The following is an 18,195-nucleotide window of genomic DNA, read 5'->3' on the forward strand; positions in this document are numbered from 1 at the left end:
GGTGTGGATCGAAGGACACTCCCCGTACTCAACGGCAGCCATCTTAGCTACGTAGCGGAAGAGGCGGAGCCAGGCTGAGCCAAAGTCGGCGCATTTTCCACATAGCCTGCATTAATAGAGTCATTTTGTAGTTTTTATAGCTTTTTATAGCTGCTAGGCGTAAAGAGTTCACCGTTCAAAGCGGGATGTTTATTGCGGGGGAGGAGCCACGGCGGCAGTCGTGATCGTCATTTCCGGTAAGTGCACCACGGAGTACTCGATTTGGAACAGCACTCACATCTGAAAAATTATAGTGCAGATAGTGTACTTCCTTTAAGTATACTCATGGAAGTATGGGTATTGGAACACGGCACAGGTTGCACGATAGCGCATATCATTTCATGCAAGCGAGTGTTTACTTCCTGGTTACAGGTCGCGCGATAGACCATATCATCTCATGCGATCTTAAAGAGAACTTGACGTGAACAGTTTAGGAATGCATATTCCGGGAAAACATTAGAACTCTGAAATGCTGACTAAATATAAAGCATGTTTTTATCTGTAACATTAAACCTACACTGACAACAAGTAATAACTTAAAAGTGAAACATAAAAGCAGACTACTACTTACTTGCCGTTGCCTGGCTGGGGGAGAAAGGTCCGTCGGAGCAGCGATGGCTTCTTGACATCGGGTAGGTGCACGCAGGCTATATAGGCTATTCTAATGTCTAATTTTTGCCGCTGGCGCTCGGCATAGGCGACCTATGTGTTGGGGGCGCCCTTAATTAATTAATCGATTAAATAATTAAATAATTTATTAATTAATTAAAATACCGTAGCACGCAGGAGTCAGGACGGTGCTGCCCCCCGGGCTATAGCCCCGGATGTTTTCAATTGCTAACGACGCGCCTGTTCATTATTATATACCAGTAACCGAAAGACAATATAAACGCTAGTAAACTGTCGGCCTACCTTATCTTATCGAATCTACTCCGGTGTTATATTGCGTCCATACGGTATAAAGTTGTAAAAGTATAAATGTAAGGGAAGAAACGGAGGTTAAAGTGTTTATAAAACAAGTTAATCAGGTGAAAGGAAGTGAAAGAAAGGCTCCTCGCTGCGAGACCGTCCTGAGGAAGTTAACTGAACGAGGAGACGCCCCTCTCAGCGCGGGTCACGGGATTTCTGTGAAAATGAATGTTATGAATGCAGCGCTCGCGCACAATACTCACACACACACACACACACACACACACACACACACACACACACACACACACACACACACACACACACACACACACACACACACACACACACACACACACACACACACCTGAGAGTCAGGTACAGAGAGAGACAGGATGGTAACACCCCCCTTATAAGGTAGTGGTGTCATCAGCCACACGTGGCTCCATGACATATTTGGCGCAACAGTGCCTCCTCCTGTTACATGCTTAATGATGCATTCATACACTTATCCACTCTCAACACACACACACACACACACACACACACACACACACACACACACACACACACACACACACACACACCAAACTGTTGGAAGGGGAAGTTCTTGAGGAACCGAGAGAGAGAGAGGCGAGAGAGAGAGAGAGAGAGAGGGAGAGAGAGAGAGAGAGAGAGAGAGAGAGAGAGAGAGAGAGAGAGAGAGACATTAAGGGCTATACAAATTGAGAGACACAAAGACGCAGAAAGAGAGAGTGAGACAGCGAGAGAGTGAGACAGCGAGAGAGTGAGACAGCGAGAGAGTGAGACAGCGAGTGAGTTGGAGGAAGCAGAAGAGATCTCACGTTAGTTTTCTCTCTGTGAGGAACAAGCTGTGAGGGTCTGGTCTGAGGAGAGGGTCTGGTCTGGGGGGTCTGGTCTGGGGGGTCTCTTGCTAGTCTTTATCAGAAAATCCACGATTTCCAGCTGTGTTATAACGTGACCAGCTAATAATATAGGGTGACCAGACGTCCTCTTTTTCCCGGACATGTCCTCTTTTCGAGACCTAAAAAATGCGTCCGGCAGGGATTCCAAAAACGTCCGGTATTTTGCCTCGTCGCAAAAAAAAAAAAATATATATATTATTGTTATTATTATCTTTTTTTTTTCGTCGCATATTTGTGTTTCTGGGTCTTTCACCTAACCTACTAGTTATTACCATTGTATATGTCTATGGTTATTACGGCCTTCCAAGTTCTGGAAATGGTATCTCCCTTACGTTCCACCTTCCCCCCCCCCCCCCCCCCCCCCCCCCCACCTAGGATCGCCACTGTCTGCAGCCATGCCTAAACGTAAATGTAAGTTCACGGACGAACTAAAGAAAAAATACCCATGTTTTCGCCCCCCCCCCCTCCCCCCGCGACGAAGTGTCCTCTTTTTCACAAACTCAAATCTGGTCACCCTAAATAATAATAATAATCCTTTTAAAACCTTGACATAATCCGTCAGATGACTATTAAATGAGAGTTGACCACAAGGCGATTCTATCTATATCTCCTCTTGGATTGCTTCATGGTTTAGTCGGCAGGGGCTTGTAATGCTGCGTAGCATGATAAGCATGATAAGGTGCAAGGAGCAGAAAAAGTTGACATGGGTGCTAACTTTCAGTTGAAAAAAACGCTGGCATAATTTTATCAGCTGAGAGCATGTTCATTGCCATAACAACGTGAGATAATCAACAAGTACAACATGTTTTAATACTATGAGACTCATGAAAACGCCCTCAGCTTATTGGGGGGGGGGGGACGAGCGGCAGACGGGACGTAGTGTCTGATTTATTTATTTATTTTAATAAGTTACTTATTTTATTTTAAATAAACATGATACCAAGGGTCAGAAGTTTTACAAGAATTTTGATCTTACAAAGTCATGACAGAGGGACTTGGTGTCTTTATTCATGCTTGAAAGATGAACATATATTATTTTTTTTGAAAGGGAATAAGCTGATGAAGCCTGCAAGTGACCAATGTTTACTGTTTAAAATTATTTTTAATTAAATGCAAAGGCAGTGAATCATTTGCTCTTGTTTCTCGGTTTTGAGAGTCACACAGACTTAGCAGTCTTGTTTAAATGTTACAAATTGCGTCAATAAACTAAACTCGGAAATTGTTTTAAGTGGTTGCAGATGTTATTTCCGCTAATTTTATTAATCTAAATAAATAAATATTAGCAGGTTCTCAATAGTAGGCTATTTCAATTCAGGGAGGGCGTGAAACAATATCTGTCTCCTAGGGTGGGAATGACAGAAAATAATTGAGAACCACTGGTCTAGAACATGTTGTACTTGTAGATTAGCTCACGTTGTAATGGCAATGAAAACGCCCACAGCTGATAAAATAATGCCAGCGGTTTTGTTTTAACTGAAAATTAACAACCTTTTTTTTTGTATCAGAACAACATTTTTTTGCATCAGGAGTTTTATAAAAATGTAAAAAAGAAAAAAGTGTCTCCCTGAAAGTGAGATAACGTAGTTTATTGCTCCCGAAATAGTGGTATGTTTCTCATATTAATCTAGTACATGTTGTACCAATGTGTTTCAGTAACTGTGTAAATAAAAAAGGGGAAAATATGGTCATTTTTGAGTGAAATTTACACAAAGGAAATTTAATATACCTCAAATTTAGAACTGCATTATTTAGCTGTCACTGCCTGCTTATGGCTTACACATACAACAGCATAGTAACTAATAAAATAAAGGTGGTGGAATAAAGAACTCTTGGACAGGACTTTATGTACTTCATGTACCCCTGAGGCTTCCTGGGCTTGAGCCCCCCCAGAAGAAGAACCTAGAGCCGCCCCTTGCCACAGCAGAACCTCTGGTCTGGAACGGGACACGGACCAGAGCACGGACCAGGACCAGGACCCGGACCGGGACCAGGACCCGGATTGGGACCAGGTCCAGGACCCGCACCGGGACCAGGGCCAGAACCGGGACCAGGACCCGGACCAGGACCCGGACCGGGACCAGGACCCGGACACGGACCAGGACCCGGACGAGAACCCGGACCACGACCTGAATGCGTAGGACCCAGACCGGGACCAGGACCAGAACCAGGTCCGAGACCAGGACCAGAACCAGGACCAAGACCGGGACCCGGACCGGGTCCAAGTCCAGGACCCGGACCGGGACCAGGACGGTCCCGGACCTGGTTCTGGTCTGAGGTAAATGGTGAAATGGCAATTATAAAAACAACAATACAGTAGTAGGCTATACAATAGACTAGACTTCAATAGAATGAACACATGCCCTACTCCAGCTTGAACTACTCATGTTGATATCGCTGCATTGTCTCTGGCTAGACCAGGGGCGATTCTATGTTCTGACTTTTGGGGGTGATCAGCCCCCAGGAAGCCACAGGGGTATATGAAGTATATAAAGGGGCAGGGATTATGAATATCATACATGTGATTCCTGCATTCTGCTGCATTTTAGGGTGACCTAGATGGGTGTATACTTTTGAACAGTCTGCTGATTTATTGTCAGAAAAGCACAGATATTTTGAAACAGTTTAACCTCAGTTAAACGCATGATACCAAGTATTTCATCCCAGAGAAAAGGATTAAACACATTTTGGCTAGTCTCTAGCTCTTAAAGAAGAAATAAATTGTTTATAACTTAACCTTTACATCTGAGTTACAGACAACACTGTTGTTAATGTATTATTATGTAGTATTATACAACGGGGGACCTAAATCCAGCGATCTGATTGGTTCCCAACTGTTGTATAATGAGCGTATACATAACTGCTATGACGCCCGATCATTTTGTGAAAGTTTGCATATCACTCCGCGCCTGGAAGTAGAAACAGTTACAAAGTAAAACATATGTTGGATGATGGAGAGCGTGTAAATGTTGTTACTCCGGGAGTGAGCAAGGCGATGGAGAGACTAACGAAAGCTTAGGCACACGGCGAGTGAACTGCTCCATAGGATAAATTGCCGGCGAACCGCTCTATCGGAGCCTTCTCTCGGAGGGACGCTAAAGTGTGTTGCATAGCGACCGTCGATGCATAGCGGCAGCCAGGAGGGACTACTTTTTTGTATTCTTTAATTAAACGGCTATTTTAACTTTCTTGGTTTCTTTTTAAATGTAGTGTGTCTATGACTTTCGTTTCGCCATAATAGTAACCGTTGTATAAAAGCAATAGATCACTTCAGTCAGTGGCATGTGCTCATTATACAACTGTGAAGGGGGTCAGTGGTATAATGAGCACATACCACAGCCTGGCGTGATCTATTGCTTAAACATATTATCCATGATTTTTCTTTCGTCCTGTCCAAGATTCTGTGACCTTTATTTTCTTTGTAACTATGCTGTTGCATGTCTAAGCTAATAGATGGCATTGTGAGCAAAATATTGCAGTTCTGACCCACTAAAGTGGTGAAAAGATAAAAGACTGTTTGGATTAGGAATAACCAAATGGATGTGAACTGCAATAACAAATTTGAGGTATATAAAATTTCCTTTGGGTCATTTTCACTTAAAAATGACCATATTGGACGGTGAACTGTGGGCCGTTGTCACTCACCAGTTGGAGTGGTATCCCCCATCTCAGGAAGATTGAGCCTGCTTTGAGCCTGTTGATGACTGGAATGCTGGACGTTGAAGGGAGGTGAGCTATTTCGAGGTCCCTTGAGTAATAGTCCGTCACCACAAGGTAATTCTGCTTCTCTAGTGTTCAGAAGTCTGCTGCCATCGGCCCTCTGGTAGGGCTGTGGTGAGTAGTGGCTCACGACGCTGAGTGGGTCTGTTTTCAATGTCTCTCTGTCTCTGTCTCTCTCTCTCTCTCTCTCTCTCTCTCTCTCTCTCTCTCTCTCTCTCTCCCTCTCGCTCTCTCTCTCTCTCTCTCTCTCTCTCTCTCCCTCTCTCTCCCTCTCTCTCTCTCTCTCTCTCTCTCTCTCTCTCTCTCTCTCTCTCTCTCTCTCTCTCTCTCTCTCTCTCTATCTCTATCTCTCTCCAACAGATACGGTGGACATTGCAGACGGGTCATTGAGGACCCCTGACCTCAGGGGGCGTGTCTCCCTGACCTCAGGGGGCGTGTCTCCCTGACCTCAGGGGGCGTGTCTCCTGAGGCCTAATCCAGATAACCCGTTTAATATATTGTTCAGCTCTTGCTGGTCAAAATGTCTCTGGGTGCACCGGCACATCATCAGCATACCTTTTCATTTGTATATTTGTTACTTTTTTCAGATTTAATCCTTTGTTTTTTTGTGTTGTTTTTATCTTTGTGTTGTTTTTCCCTTTAGGTTAAAAAGAGAAGAGGGAGGAAAGGAGGACCAATGGGAGGCAGCAGGCGGAGTCTGAGGAGGGAGCAGAGCTGGGTCCATGTTTCAGATTGATGTTGTTGGTTAAGTACAGGTCAGCGCCGGAGCCGGTGGGGGCCAGAGGGGCCGGGGCCCTAGAGGGCCCCCCCACAGCGGACCGGTCAATACAAGTTACACATCTGGTGAATAAATCAATCAATCAATGCAAGTGACACCACGATCAATAAATAAATAAAATAAAAGGGATGTGTTGTGTGTCTCACACACACACACACACACACACACACACACACACACACACACACACACACACACACACACACACACACACACACACACACACACACACACACACACACACACACAAAATAAATCATGGTAAACAAATATATATAATAAATAAAGGGTTTAGAGGGAGAAGGAACAGGCGCCCATTGAAGGTTTTTGTTATGGAACAGGACGTGGGGACCCGAGTGCTGAACACAGGAAGGCAGAGACTTCGAGATGTGATTTTTTTTTTTTTAAATGATTGCCTTATTTCTCTTAAATTAATCAAAGTGTAAAATAAATTCTCCCACTATTTATCATTCTTAATGTTATTCAGTTTTTTTTTTTTACTTAAACTTAGTTCTAATTATAAATGTATAATATTTACTTCTTATTTAAATTCTAACATCCCACCATAATCCTTTTAAACATGAGCCCACCAGACAATCATGTACCATAATTCAATCAATTTAACTTCAACAATCATATTGTGGTGAGTAGCAGGTGAAGGACGAGACGGGAGCCCAGGTTTAGCAGTCGGCCGCAGCTCCACGCCCCATACACCGCTGGACAACGGAGCTGCCTTTAATAACACCAGCATGGTACACACTAAAACACACGCCACCATTCAACCACACTAACACTTTCAGTAATGGTGCAATGAACACAACATGAACACAAGAGTCACCAACACACCCCGACATCGATAAACCCCAACCCATGAACCCTGATTAGTTTACCAACCACTAATGACCCAGGAGGGCCCCGAAACGGTCCCACCCCCTAGAACAGCAGAACCCCCATAATCCTTAGCGAAGGCCCTCGTCTGCCAGACCCCAGAGTCAGCAGGAGCCCTGGGGCTGTGGTCGGGGACCACCTCCTTCAGGGCCCCCACCGGGATGCGTCGTAGGGGGCCATTGGAGCGCCGTTCGGGGACCCCGTCCTCCGCCGCCCTCCGACGTCTCGCCCGTCGACGGCCACGCCGGCGGCTGGGACGAGGAGGGGTGGCGCGCCCCGTCCCCCCGCAGCCCTCCCCCAGCCCCAGCTGCCCACACTGCGGCGGTTGGTGTTTAGTCCCGATAACACGGCGACAGTTTGACGTTATCCCGGGTAAAGTGTTAGGCAAGACGTTAGCCTAGGGCTAGTCATGGACCTACAGAGTGGCGAAGCCACGCCCCTTCCGGTAGAGCCCACGGGACCTATGAGATCGAAAAATATGAATGGGTTTCAATGGAGAGAAAGTCATTATTTTCTGGTCCCAGTCTTTATATGCCCCGGGTTACACATTTGTTGTTGGTGGATTTAAATGATGATTTCTCATGCAAAGAAAACTAAACATTTTCGTGAAGAAGTTTGATAAAGTTAGGTTTTTTCCAAAGGGAGGATAAAAGCATCCAAAGAGGTGAACACCATTATAAGTTTGGGCATGTGGAGAGTTTCAGTTATGCCGGTGGGGAGATTGTTGGTCTTGTCCACGCCAGTCGCAGGGAGCGTGACGGCACATACGAGACATGTAGTCTATCTCATTGTGTTTTATCTACAGCCTTTAACTGAACAATTGCACAATAATAGAGACTGGGAGAGAGAGAGAGAGAGAGAGAGAGAGAGAGAGAGAGAGAGAGAGAGAGAGAGACGAGAAGGAGACGGGGATGGAGAGAGACAGAGAGTGTGTGTCCGGCCGTCTGTCTGTGGTTTCTTTCGACAACCGACACAGGGACACTGAGGCACCCCCCCCCCCCCCCAACCAAAACCCAGGGAGGAGGTCCAAGAATAATATCAGAAAAACATTTGTTGTTCCATCAATAATTTTTCTTAAGGCACTTATGGACTTATTGTTCACTAATAAAACGAGAAATCATCGGCTGAACACACGAGAACATTCAGTTGGATCCACTGAGTTGTTTATTGCAATTATGCTTCATTAACAAATAAGACAGAAAAATAGTCCCTTACATGTACACAATTAACACGAGGACTAAAACAATAGAGGCAGCAGACTTTACAAATCATCAACAGGTGTGCACGTATCTTTAATAAGGGAGGAAAGGAGGACCAATGGGAGGCAGCAGGCGGAGTCTGAGGAGGGATCTCTCTGTCTTCTGATGTCTTCTGATAAAATCAAGATTCAGTCTTAAGTAATTTACAACATGCAACATTATGCCATAGACCTCTTGGTTATTATGATTAAAATATAAAATCTGCTTTAAATCAGGTTGCAAATCAGGATTACGACAAAAATGATGACATCAGAGCCCTTAAGACCAAAACTGGTGAAGTCTGAAAATATACAAACATTTATTATCAATAGGTATTTTCTATACATTTCAAATAATACATTTGCTTATCTAGCTATGGGAGATCTTAAAAGTCTTTTCATGGTTTATCATGATATAGTTTAAAGAAGAGAGAGAGAGAGAGAGAGAGAGAGAGAGAGAGAGAGAGAGAGAGAGAGAGAGAGAGAGAGAGAGAGAGAGAGAGAGAGAGAGAGAGAGAGAGACTATAACTGCCACAGTGTGTATGTGTGTATGTGTATGTTGTTTTTGTGTATGTGTGTGTATATGTGTGTGGGTTTATGTGTTTGTGTGCGTGTGAGTTTTTGTGAGAGAGAGACTATAATTGCCACAGAGACAGAGTCATCAGTCCTGTGTGTGTGTGTGTGTGTGTGTGTGTGTGTGTGTGTGTGTGTGTGTGTGTGTGTGTGTGTGTGTGTGTGTGTGTGTGTGTGTGCGTGCGTGCGTGTGCGTGTGCCGGGGCGGAGGGGGCTGCACCCCCCCCCCCCCCCCCCCCCTCATTTTTCTACAACTGACTGATCCCCACCGCCCGTTTTTTTTTCTACAATCGACACAGAGACGCTGAGGACCCCACTGAGGAACCCTCTGGGGACCCCTTCAACCGCCAGAACCCCACCCCCGGGAGAAGGTCCTCCTGGGTGAAGGTGGACCAGAAGGTGTGGAGGTGTGTCAGTGTGTCTGAGGACCCTCCTCCACCTGGGGACACTCTGTAGAAGGACAGAGAGCCAGCAGGCCGGTCCAGATACACTCCTACTCTGGTGGAGCCAGCGGGGGGGAGAGGGAGGACTGGTCCTCTACCGTTGTACCAGACAGAGTAACGACCATCAGAACAATAAAGACTCCAGGACTTGTTGTTCCATCCAAGCCAGCTGTCATCACCCCCTCCTCTCCTTGTGATTCCTCTGTATGTCACTCCTATATCAACCCATCCTTCCCACTCTACCTCCCAGTAACAGCGGCCAGTCAGAGCCTCTCTACCCAACACCTGGAACCTGGAGTCAAATCTGTCTGGGTGATCCGGATACGACTGGTCCTCTCCAACCCGCGTCACCTTCCTGTTGTCCTCAGACAGAGAGAGGTGTCTGTGGGCCGTGTTGGGGTCCAGTGTGAGGTCACAGGCATCTGAGGGAGAACCAGACATGATGAGCTGCTGAACCGCTCTTCATCCTCATCATCATCATCATCATCACTAGTACTGTTCTCCTACGCTCTGTGTACATATACATAGATATGAACACATACATACATATACATATGTACACATATATAGATACACACACCTCAACAATAACGTTATGAAAACATCAACAACAATATTATGAATACATCAACAACAATGTTATGAATATATCAACAACAAACATCTCTCCTTGGATCCAGGCTGCTCTTCTTCTTTTTATTCTCTTTCAGACTCTTTTTGTGATCGCTCTCTCTTCTTCTTCAGCCCCCCCCTCAGCCCCCTCCCCATCAGCCCCCCCCTCCTCCTCCACCCTCAGCCCCTTCACCCCCCCTTCCCAATCCCCCAGACCGGTCGACCCCCCCCCCCCCCCCCCCTCACCGCTAGTCCTCACCCTCAACCCCCCCTCAGACCGGTCACCCCCCTCCCCCTCACCCCTAGTCCTCCCCCTCAGCCCGGTCACCCCCCTCCCACTCCCCCTCCCCCCCTCACCCTCACCCCTAGTCCTCCCCCTCAGCCCCTTCACCCTCCTCCCCCTCCCCCCTAGTCCCCCCCCCTCAGCCCCCCCTCAGCCCGGTCGCCCCCCCTCAATGTAACAATGTAATACCTGCTGGGTTTTATGCAAGCAGGTTTAACTGTGATGGTCGACAGTATTAATAGAACTAAGATACATGATGTCAGCCATCATCTTCATTCCCAGTAGGATGTGACCTCACTTCCTGCTGTGTGGATGGACTTTCCATCTCAATAGTGTGTGTGTGATGGGATGAATCAACCAGACACTTACACTTCTTAAGAGCTGGTTTCAGCCTCCACACTCCACCGTGCTCCACACTGGGGGGGGGAAACAAAGTGAGAGCAGCATGTTGAAACATTCACCGTCATCATCTACCGTCTCATCACGTTCTACACAACATGTGACAGCTGCCTTTTCAAACCGCTTCATCTAGCAGCAGCTTGAATCCTGTCCTGGAGCTGTCCTCTCCATACCTGAGAGTGTCCAGTCTCCAGCGTGGATCCTCCAGTCCAGCAGAGAGCAGCGCAGCTCCAGAGTCTCCTGGGTGATTGTAGCTCAGGTCCAGCTGTCTCAGATGGGAGGGGTTGGAGCTCAGAGCTGAGGCCAGAGAAGCACAGCCTTCCTGTGTGACCAGGCAGCCAGACAAGCTACACACACACACACACACACACACACACACACACACACACACACACACACACACACACACACACACACTTTATTATATTTATTCTGGTTGAGAGCAGTTCATACTAAAGTAACCACATTTTTAAAGTGTATTCATTCAATTTGGAGGACAAGGAGAGAAGAGGACAAGGAGAACAGGAAGAGGAAGTGGGGAGATGACATCATCACAGAAATCAGAACTTCCTTCACTTAGAGGTGAAACAGGATCTTAAAGAAATGCTCCTTTCTCAGTAGCTACAAGTCAATGAGATATTGTTCGGTCAGAGTTAGGAGAAGTCTAATGTGTTTGGTACGCTTAGACCAGAGTCACATAAAATATAACATGCATACCGTTTTGTGAGTTCTTTTTCGATAACGATTCAACTAGTCGTGGACCATCCCTTACATAGTAAACAACCCCAAGAGAAAGTTTGAAGAGGGGGGAAAACGGACCTGAGGGTAGTTTTATTCAAATGTTATGTATATTGTGTTGTGAGGAGAATAAATATCACAGCAATCTGGAAAACACTTTGCGAGCACGAGAAATAAGACATTATTTATGCGCTTGGGGGTGTCAGTTGCGTGCTGCTTCACTTTACGTGCACACTTTTAGTGGATATTAATCTGTTCAATGTCTTCTGATATTGAACCTTGTGGTGGAACTGTTTGACCATTGAGTAAAACTGACCTGAGAGTTTCCAGTGTACAGTGTGGACTCCCCAGTCCAACAGAGAGCAGCTTCACTCCTGAATCCTGCAGATCATTGGTACTCAGGTCCAGCTCTCTCAGACTAGAGGAGTTGGAGCTGAGAACTGAGGCCAGAGCTTCACAGCATCTCTCTGACAGACGGCAGGCAATCAGCCTGCACACACAATAAAGAGAACAGGTTAGGAACTGTGATTAAAATAACATACATTTTCACCTTATTACATAATGAAGAAATTTTGGTTATTCAAATTGGGTGTAAAATGTATAACAATAAGATATTTGTTTTGCAGCGTTTGAAAAGTCGTTTTGTATATTAATATTACTTTATGTTGCAGTATTATGTATATTATGTATTGTATTGTGATACATGTTATCAGTTAATCAAATGTGATGTTTTGTATATAATTAGAATTTTTATTCCAATATAATGTATATTGTGTTGTGAGGAGAATAAACATCATAGCGATCAGGAAAAACACTTTGACACGGCCAAACTGAACACGTTACGTGTTTAGGATTAGGCCTAACCTGCCGCTTCATCAATGTGTGTCACAAAAATGGTTCAACACGCCTTACGTGCCTACGGAGCTAGATGAGCCCGCCCAAAACTTATTTTACCCTGCTACTTTTCTTTTGCTCCACAAACTTGGCTGAGATCACCACCATCGCTGCGCTGTACTTGTTGTGGGAGTTCGAGGAGAGCAGGAAACCCAAACGCAGTCGTCTTTGGGTGCATGACATCCTCCGTAGGCGCTCACAGCTGGGTGAGTTTCACCACCTCCTCCAGGAACTCCGCCTGGATGACGGCCGGTTACAGACATATTTTCAGTTGACTGGGGCCATGTTTGATGACCTGCTAACCCGGGTTGGGGCCAGGATCTACCGTCAGGACACCAAGTACAGGCGCTCCAAGTGAGCTGCGGAGAGCCTGTCCTCCGTCTCTCTGCCAGTGACGTCGGGTCCAGCTCACTGCTGATTGGCTATCGCGAATAAGTTTCACGCGTAGGAGCGTAAAAAGTTCAATTTTTTGAACTCCGCTATTAGGTGTGTTGGGCGTGTTATTTAGGTGCGTAAAACGCGTCTAACACTCCTAACGTGCTGCTTTAGCGCGTTTAACGCATCTACACGTCCAAACCAATGGATCCCTATGCAAAGATGTGGATTTACTAAATCCTCTAACGCGCGTAACGCGTTCAGTGTGGCCGTACCTTTAGACAGCATTTGTGCGCTTGGGGGTGTCAGTTGCGTGCTGCTTCATTTAATTTGCGCACTTTTATGGATTTAAATCTGTTAAATGTCTTCTGATATAGAACCTTGTGGTGTAACTGTTTGACCATTGGGTAAAACTGACCTGAGAGTTTCCAGTGTACAGTGTGGACTCCCCAGTCCAGCAGAGAGCAGCTTCACCCCTGAATCCTGCAGATCATTGGTACTCAGGTCCAGCTCTCTCAGACTAGAGGAGTTGGAGCTGAGAACTGAGGCCAGAGCTTCACAGCATCTCTCTGACAGATCACAGCCCTTCAGCCTGCAGACACAATAAAGTGAAGAGGTTAGGAACTGTGATTAAAATAACAAACATCTTTTAGTTATTAAATAATGAAGAAATTGTAGTTATTCAAATGTCTAACAATAAGATAGTTGTTTTGCAGTGTTTGAAAAGTCGTTTGTATATTAATATAACTTTTTGATGCAGTATTTTGTATATTATGTATTGTATTGTAATACATGTTATTAAGTTAATCTAAAGCAATGTTTAGTATATAATTAGGAGTTTTATATATTATGTATATTGTGTTGTGAGGAGAATAAACATCATAGCGTTCAGGAATGACTTTGCTAGCACGAGAACTAAAATGTACAGCCACACTGAACACGTTACGTGCGTAGGATTAGGACTAACCTGCCGCTTCATCAATGTGTGTCACAAAAATGTTTCAACGAGCCTAACGCTAAATCTTTTGAACCCTGCTCGTGGGTGTGTTGGGTGTGTTATTTAGGTGCGTCTAACGCGCTGCTTTAGCGCATGTAAGGCATCTACACGCTAGGGCTTTGACTCCGAACTTCGTTATTCGAATATAATTAGAATAACAAAAAATAAATCAAAATTCGAACGAATATTAGGCAGCCCTTAATATTGGAACCTGTTATGGGCAGGCCAAGAGGGAGAGACGTCGGAGAACCCGACGCAGTCTATTCATAATATTGTAATTACCACGGAAGAGGCAGTGAATGAAGTATTGATTAGACAGCGATTTATTAGAAACCTAATAAACCGTTGGAACACGCAAGACCGGTAACCATAGCAACGCGTTAACAAACCTCGCAAAGCCCAATCCAGGTCTTACTGGCATTTAATGGTCAAAACATTATGAATAAATATTCAAATATATTCTAATATCAATATTAATTAACAAACAAACTTCAAATATGATTTTTGGGCAAAAGTCAAAGCCCTACTACATGCCTAAACCAATGGTTCCCTATGCAAAATTTCTATGCCTCTAACGCGTGTAACGCGTTCAGTGTAGGGCTGGGCGATAACTCGATTACGATAATTAATCGCGATAAATCTCACGTCAATTACGACGATAAGCATTAGACATAATGCTTTTTATTTCATTTTTTTTATACAAAAAAAACAAAAAACATTTCTGATATGGATTTACCTGACAGCCAATGCGGCAGAAATAAACAAAATAGTCAGATCGCAGTTTTGCGGTTATTGCCTAAGTACACGCCCATTCCCTGTTGCATGTTTGAGCTTCCGTTCTCACACACACGCACACGCACACGCACACACACACACACACACACACACGCACACACACACACACACACACACACACACACACACACACACACACACACACACACACACACACACAGCCTATCAACAACAATGAAAATAAGAGAAACAAAAAAATATATATATATATATATATTTAATTTTTTTATGTTATATATCGTGATTAATATCGATATCGATCGATATCAAAAAAATGATCGTGATAATATTTTTTGCAATATCGCCCAGCCCTAGTTCACTCGCGTTGGATAACGTGAGTAACGCGCCTAACCTGACGCTTGATCAGTGTGTGGTGGTTCAACGCGTCAACGCGCCAACGCAGCTAGATGAGTCCATGTCCATGCAAGTGAACGGAGCGTTCCCTCTTCGTCATAACTATCAAACCAAACATCCTTCACATTCACTGAGGGAACATTATGAAAGTAAAATGCACATTTCTCGCTAAAAATGTTTCCATAAACGCATTTAATGGCGTAACTATGTTACTATTTCCACACAGAATAAAGATAGTTGTCGGCCGTGGCTGCGCTGGAGTCCGAGGTAGGAAACCCAAACGCCGCCGTGTTTGGGTGATAGAGTTTAGATCGGGTTAGATTAAATAATCTCTGATATAAATAACAATAATCGGGTTAAATATCTTCACATGGTGTGTCTGGTGTGTTTCCAGCATTCGTAGTGTTGATCAGCAGAGAAATAGTCCGCCAAGACGTTGAGGTTGCTTAGCAACCAGAGACTCTGTCCATGCAAGTGAACGGAGCGTTCCCTCTTCGTCATAACTATCAAACCAAACATCCTTCACATTCACCGAGCGAACATTATGAAAGTAAAATGCACATTTCTCGCTAAAAATGTTTCCATAAACGCATTTAATGGCGTAACTATGTTACTATTTCCACACAGAATAAAGATAGTTGTCGGCCGTGGCTGCGCTGGAGTCCGAGGTAGGAAACCCAAACGCCGCCGTGTTTGGGTGATAGAGTTTAGATCGGGTTAGATTAAATAATCTCTGATATAAATAACAATAATCGGGTTAAATATCTTCACATGGTGTGTCTGGTGTGTTTCCAGCATTCGTAGTGTTGATCAGCAGAGAAATAGTCCGCCAAGACGTTGAGGTTGCTTAGCAACCAGAGACTCTGTCCATGCAAGTGAACGGAGCGTTCCCTCTTCGTCATAACTATCAAACCAAACATCCTTCACATTCACCGAGCGAACATTATGAAAGTAAAATGCACATTTCTCGCTAAAAATGTTTCCATAAACGCATTTAATAGCGTAACTATGTTACTATTTCCACCCAGAATAAAGAAAGATGTTGGCCGTATGCTTCTGTCCAAGCTCACTACTCTCTGCCAGTGACGTTGGGTCAAGCTCCACGCTGATTGGCTATCGCGGCTAAGCGCCACGCGTTGGAGCGTTGAAAGTTCACATTTCTGAACTCCGGGCGTTGGTGCGTTGGGCACGTTACTGCGTTTACGTGCGTAATTACGTGCGTCTGCCGCGCCTAACGCCCCTAACGCGACGCTTCAACGCATGTAACGCGTCTACGCGCCTATACCAATGGTTCCCTATGCAAAAATGCCGAGTTTGGACGCCCCCAACGCGAGTAACGCGGTTGGTGTGGCCGTACCTTTAGACAGCATTCGTGCGCTTGGGGGTGTCAGTTGCGTGCTGCTTCATTTCGTGTGCGCACTTTTATGGATGTTAATCTGTTAAATGTCTTCTGATATTGAACCTTGTGGTGTAACTTTTTGACCATTGGGTAAAACTGACCTGAGAGTTTCCAGTGTACAGTGTGGACTCCCCAGTCCAGCAGAGAGCAGCTTCACTCCTGAATCCTGCAGATCATTGGTACTCAGGTCCAACTCTCTCAGACTAGAGGACTTGGAGCTGAGAACTGAGGCCAGAGCTTCACAGCATCTCTCTGACAGATGGCAGGCATTCAGGCTGCATGCACAATAAAGTGAACAGGTTAGGAACTGTGATTAATATAACACACATCTTTAAGTTATTAAATAATGAAGCTTAGTTATTAGTTTAACAAACATACTAAATAATTAGATGTATAAATGTTAAATAGTTGTTAAATTGAGATTGAAAATGTTGTGTTGTGTTCTATTGTTGTGAATATTCTCTTATGTGTACTGAAATACATTACACGTTAATAGGACACCTACAGAGATGTTTTGTATGTTATTATAGTATGTTTATTCTGTTATGAGTAGAAAAGTAATAAATGTTGTTATGGACATACAAAGATCTTTTTCATATAATCTTAACCTTATATTCCAGTTGTATTTATATTGTGTAATGTGTGTAGTGATACATGTTATTAGTGAACCTACAGAGATGTTTTGGAGGCTTTGACCACTGGCAGCAGCCTGAGAAGACCATCTTCTGAAGCAGAGTATTCCTTCAGGTCAAACACGTCCAGCTCCTCTTCTGATGTCAGTAGGATGAAGACCAGAGCTGACCACTGAGCAGGGGAGAGAGATTCTCCGGAGAGACTTCCTGATGTCAGATAGTGTTGGATTTCCTTCACTAGAGAACTGTCGTTCAGCTCATTCAGACAGTGGAACAGATTGATGCTTCTCTCTGGAGATAGATCTCGTTTTATCTTCTTCTTGATGTAAGACACTGTTCCCTTATTGGTCTGTGAGCTACTTCCTGTCAGTCGCAGCAGACCTGTTTTAATCTGAGTGGTCAGTGATCTTTTTTTCTGTCTCAGCAGACCCCGTAGGACAATCTGATTGGTCTCCAGAGAGAGGCCCAGGAGGAAGCGGAGGAACAAGTCCAGGTGTCCGTTCTCACTCTGTAAAGCCTTGTCCACAGCACTCTGGTAGAGGAGTTTATCTTTCCTGGAGGTTGGTGGTTCTTCTGAGAGCAGATTGACACCAGTATCGATGAAGGACAGAAAGACATAAAGGGCAGCCAGAAACTCCTGGATGCTCAGATGGACAAAGCAGAACACCTTGTCCTGGTACAGCCCACACTCCTCTTTAAAGATCTGGGTGAACACTCCTGAGTACAATGAGGCTGCTCTGATATCGATGTCACACTCTGCCATATCTGCCTCGTAGAAGATCAGGTTGCCACTCTCCAGCTGGTTAAAAGCAAGTTTTCCAAGAGAAACAATGATCTCCCTGCTCTCTGAACTCCAGTCTGGATCTGTTTCAGCCCTCCCATGGTACTTCCTGTCCCCCTGTATGGACTGAACCCTCAGGAAGTGGCTGTACATCTGAGTCACGGTCTTGGGCATCTCTTCGATCTGGGATTTTTTGAAGATGTCCTCCAGAACTGAAGCAGTGATCCAACAGAAGACTGGGATGTGACACATGATGTGGAGGCTTCGTGATTTCTTGACGTGGGAGATGATTGTGCTGGCCAGCGTCTCCTCTCTGAATCTCTTCCTGAAGTACTCCTCCTTCTGTTGGTCGGTGAACCCCCTCACCTCTGTCACCATGTCAACACACTCAGCAGGGATCTGATTGGCTGCCGCAGGGCGTGTGGT

At 45.0% G+C, this 18,195-nt stretch overlaps 1 protein-coding gene across 1 annotated transcript in view; it reads right to left on the minus strand.

Annotated features, from left to right (window-relative positions):
* Window positions 1-7,255: 7,255 nt before the first annotated feature.
* LOC130378153 (NACHT, LRR and PYD domains-containing protein 12-like) overlaps window positions 7,256-18,195 on the minus strand; it is an 18,027-nt gene continuing 7,087 nt past the window's right edge. Inside the window, exons 6-13 of the mRNA XM_056585037.1 lie at window positions 17,030-18,195; window positions 16,458-16,631; window positions 13,230-13,403; window positions 11,859-12,032; window positions 10,978-11,151; window positions 10,775-10,821; window positions 9,385-9,932; window positions 7,256-7,573 (exon numbers count right to left, since the gene is read on the minus strand). The exon at window positions 17,030-18,195 is cut by the window's right edge and continues 659 nt beyond it. Coding sequence (XP_056441012.1) covers window positions 7,256-7,573; window positions 9,385-9,932; window positions 10,775-10,821; window positions 10,978-11,151; window positions 11,859-12,032; window positions 13,230-13,403; window positions 16,458-16,631; window positions 17,030-18,195 — 2,775 coding nt within the window. The remainder of the gene's footprint in view (window positions 7,574-9,384; window positions 9,933-10,774; window positions 10,822-10,977; window positions 11,152-11,858; window positions 12,033-13,229; window positions 13,404-16,457; window positions 16,632-17,029) is intronic.

The sequence above is a fragment of the Gadus chalcogrammus genome, unplaced genomic scaffold (assembly GCF_026213295.1).
Source record: "Gadus chalcogrammus isolate NIFS_2021 unplaced genomic scaffold, NIFS_Gcha_1.0 GACHA068, whole genome shotgun sequence".
Taxonomy (NCBI): domain Eukaryota; kingdom Metazoa; phylum Chordata; class Actinopteri; order Gadiformes; family Gadidae; genus Gadus; species Gadus chalcogrammus.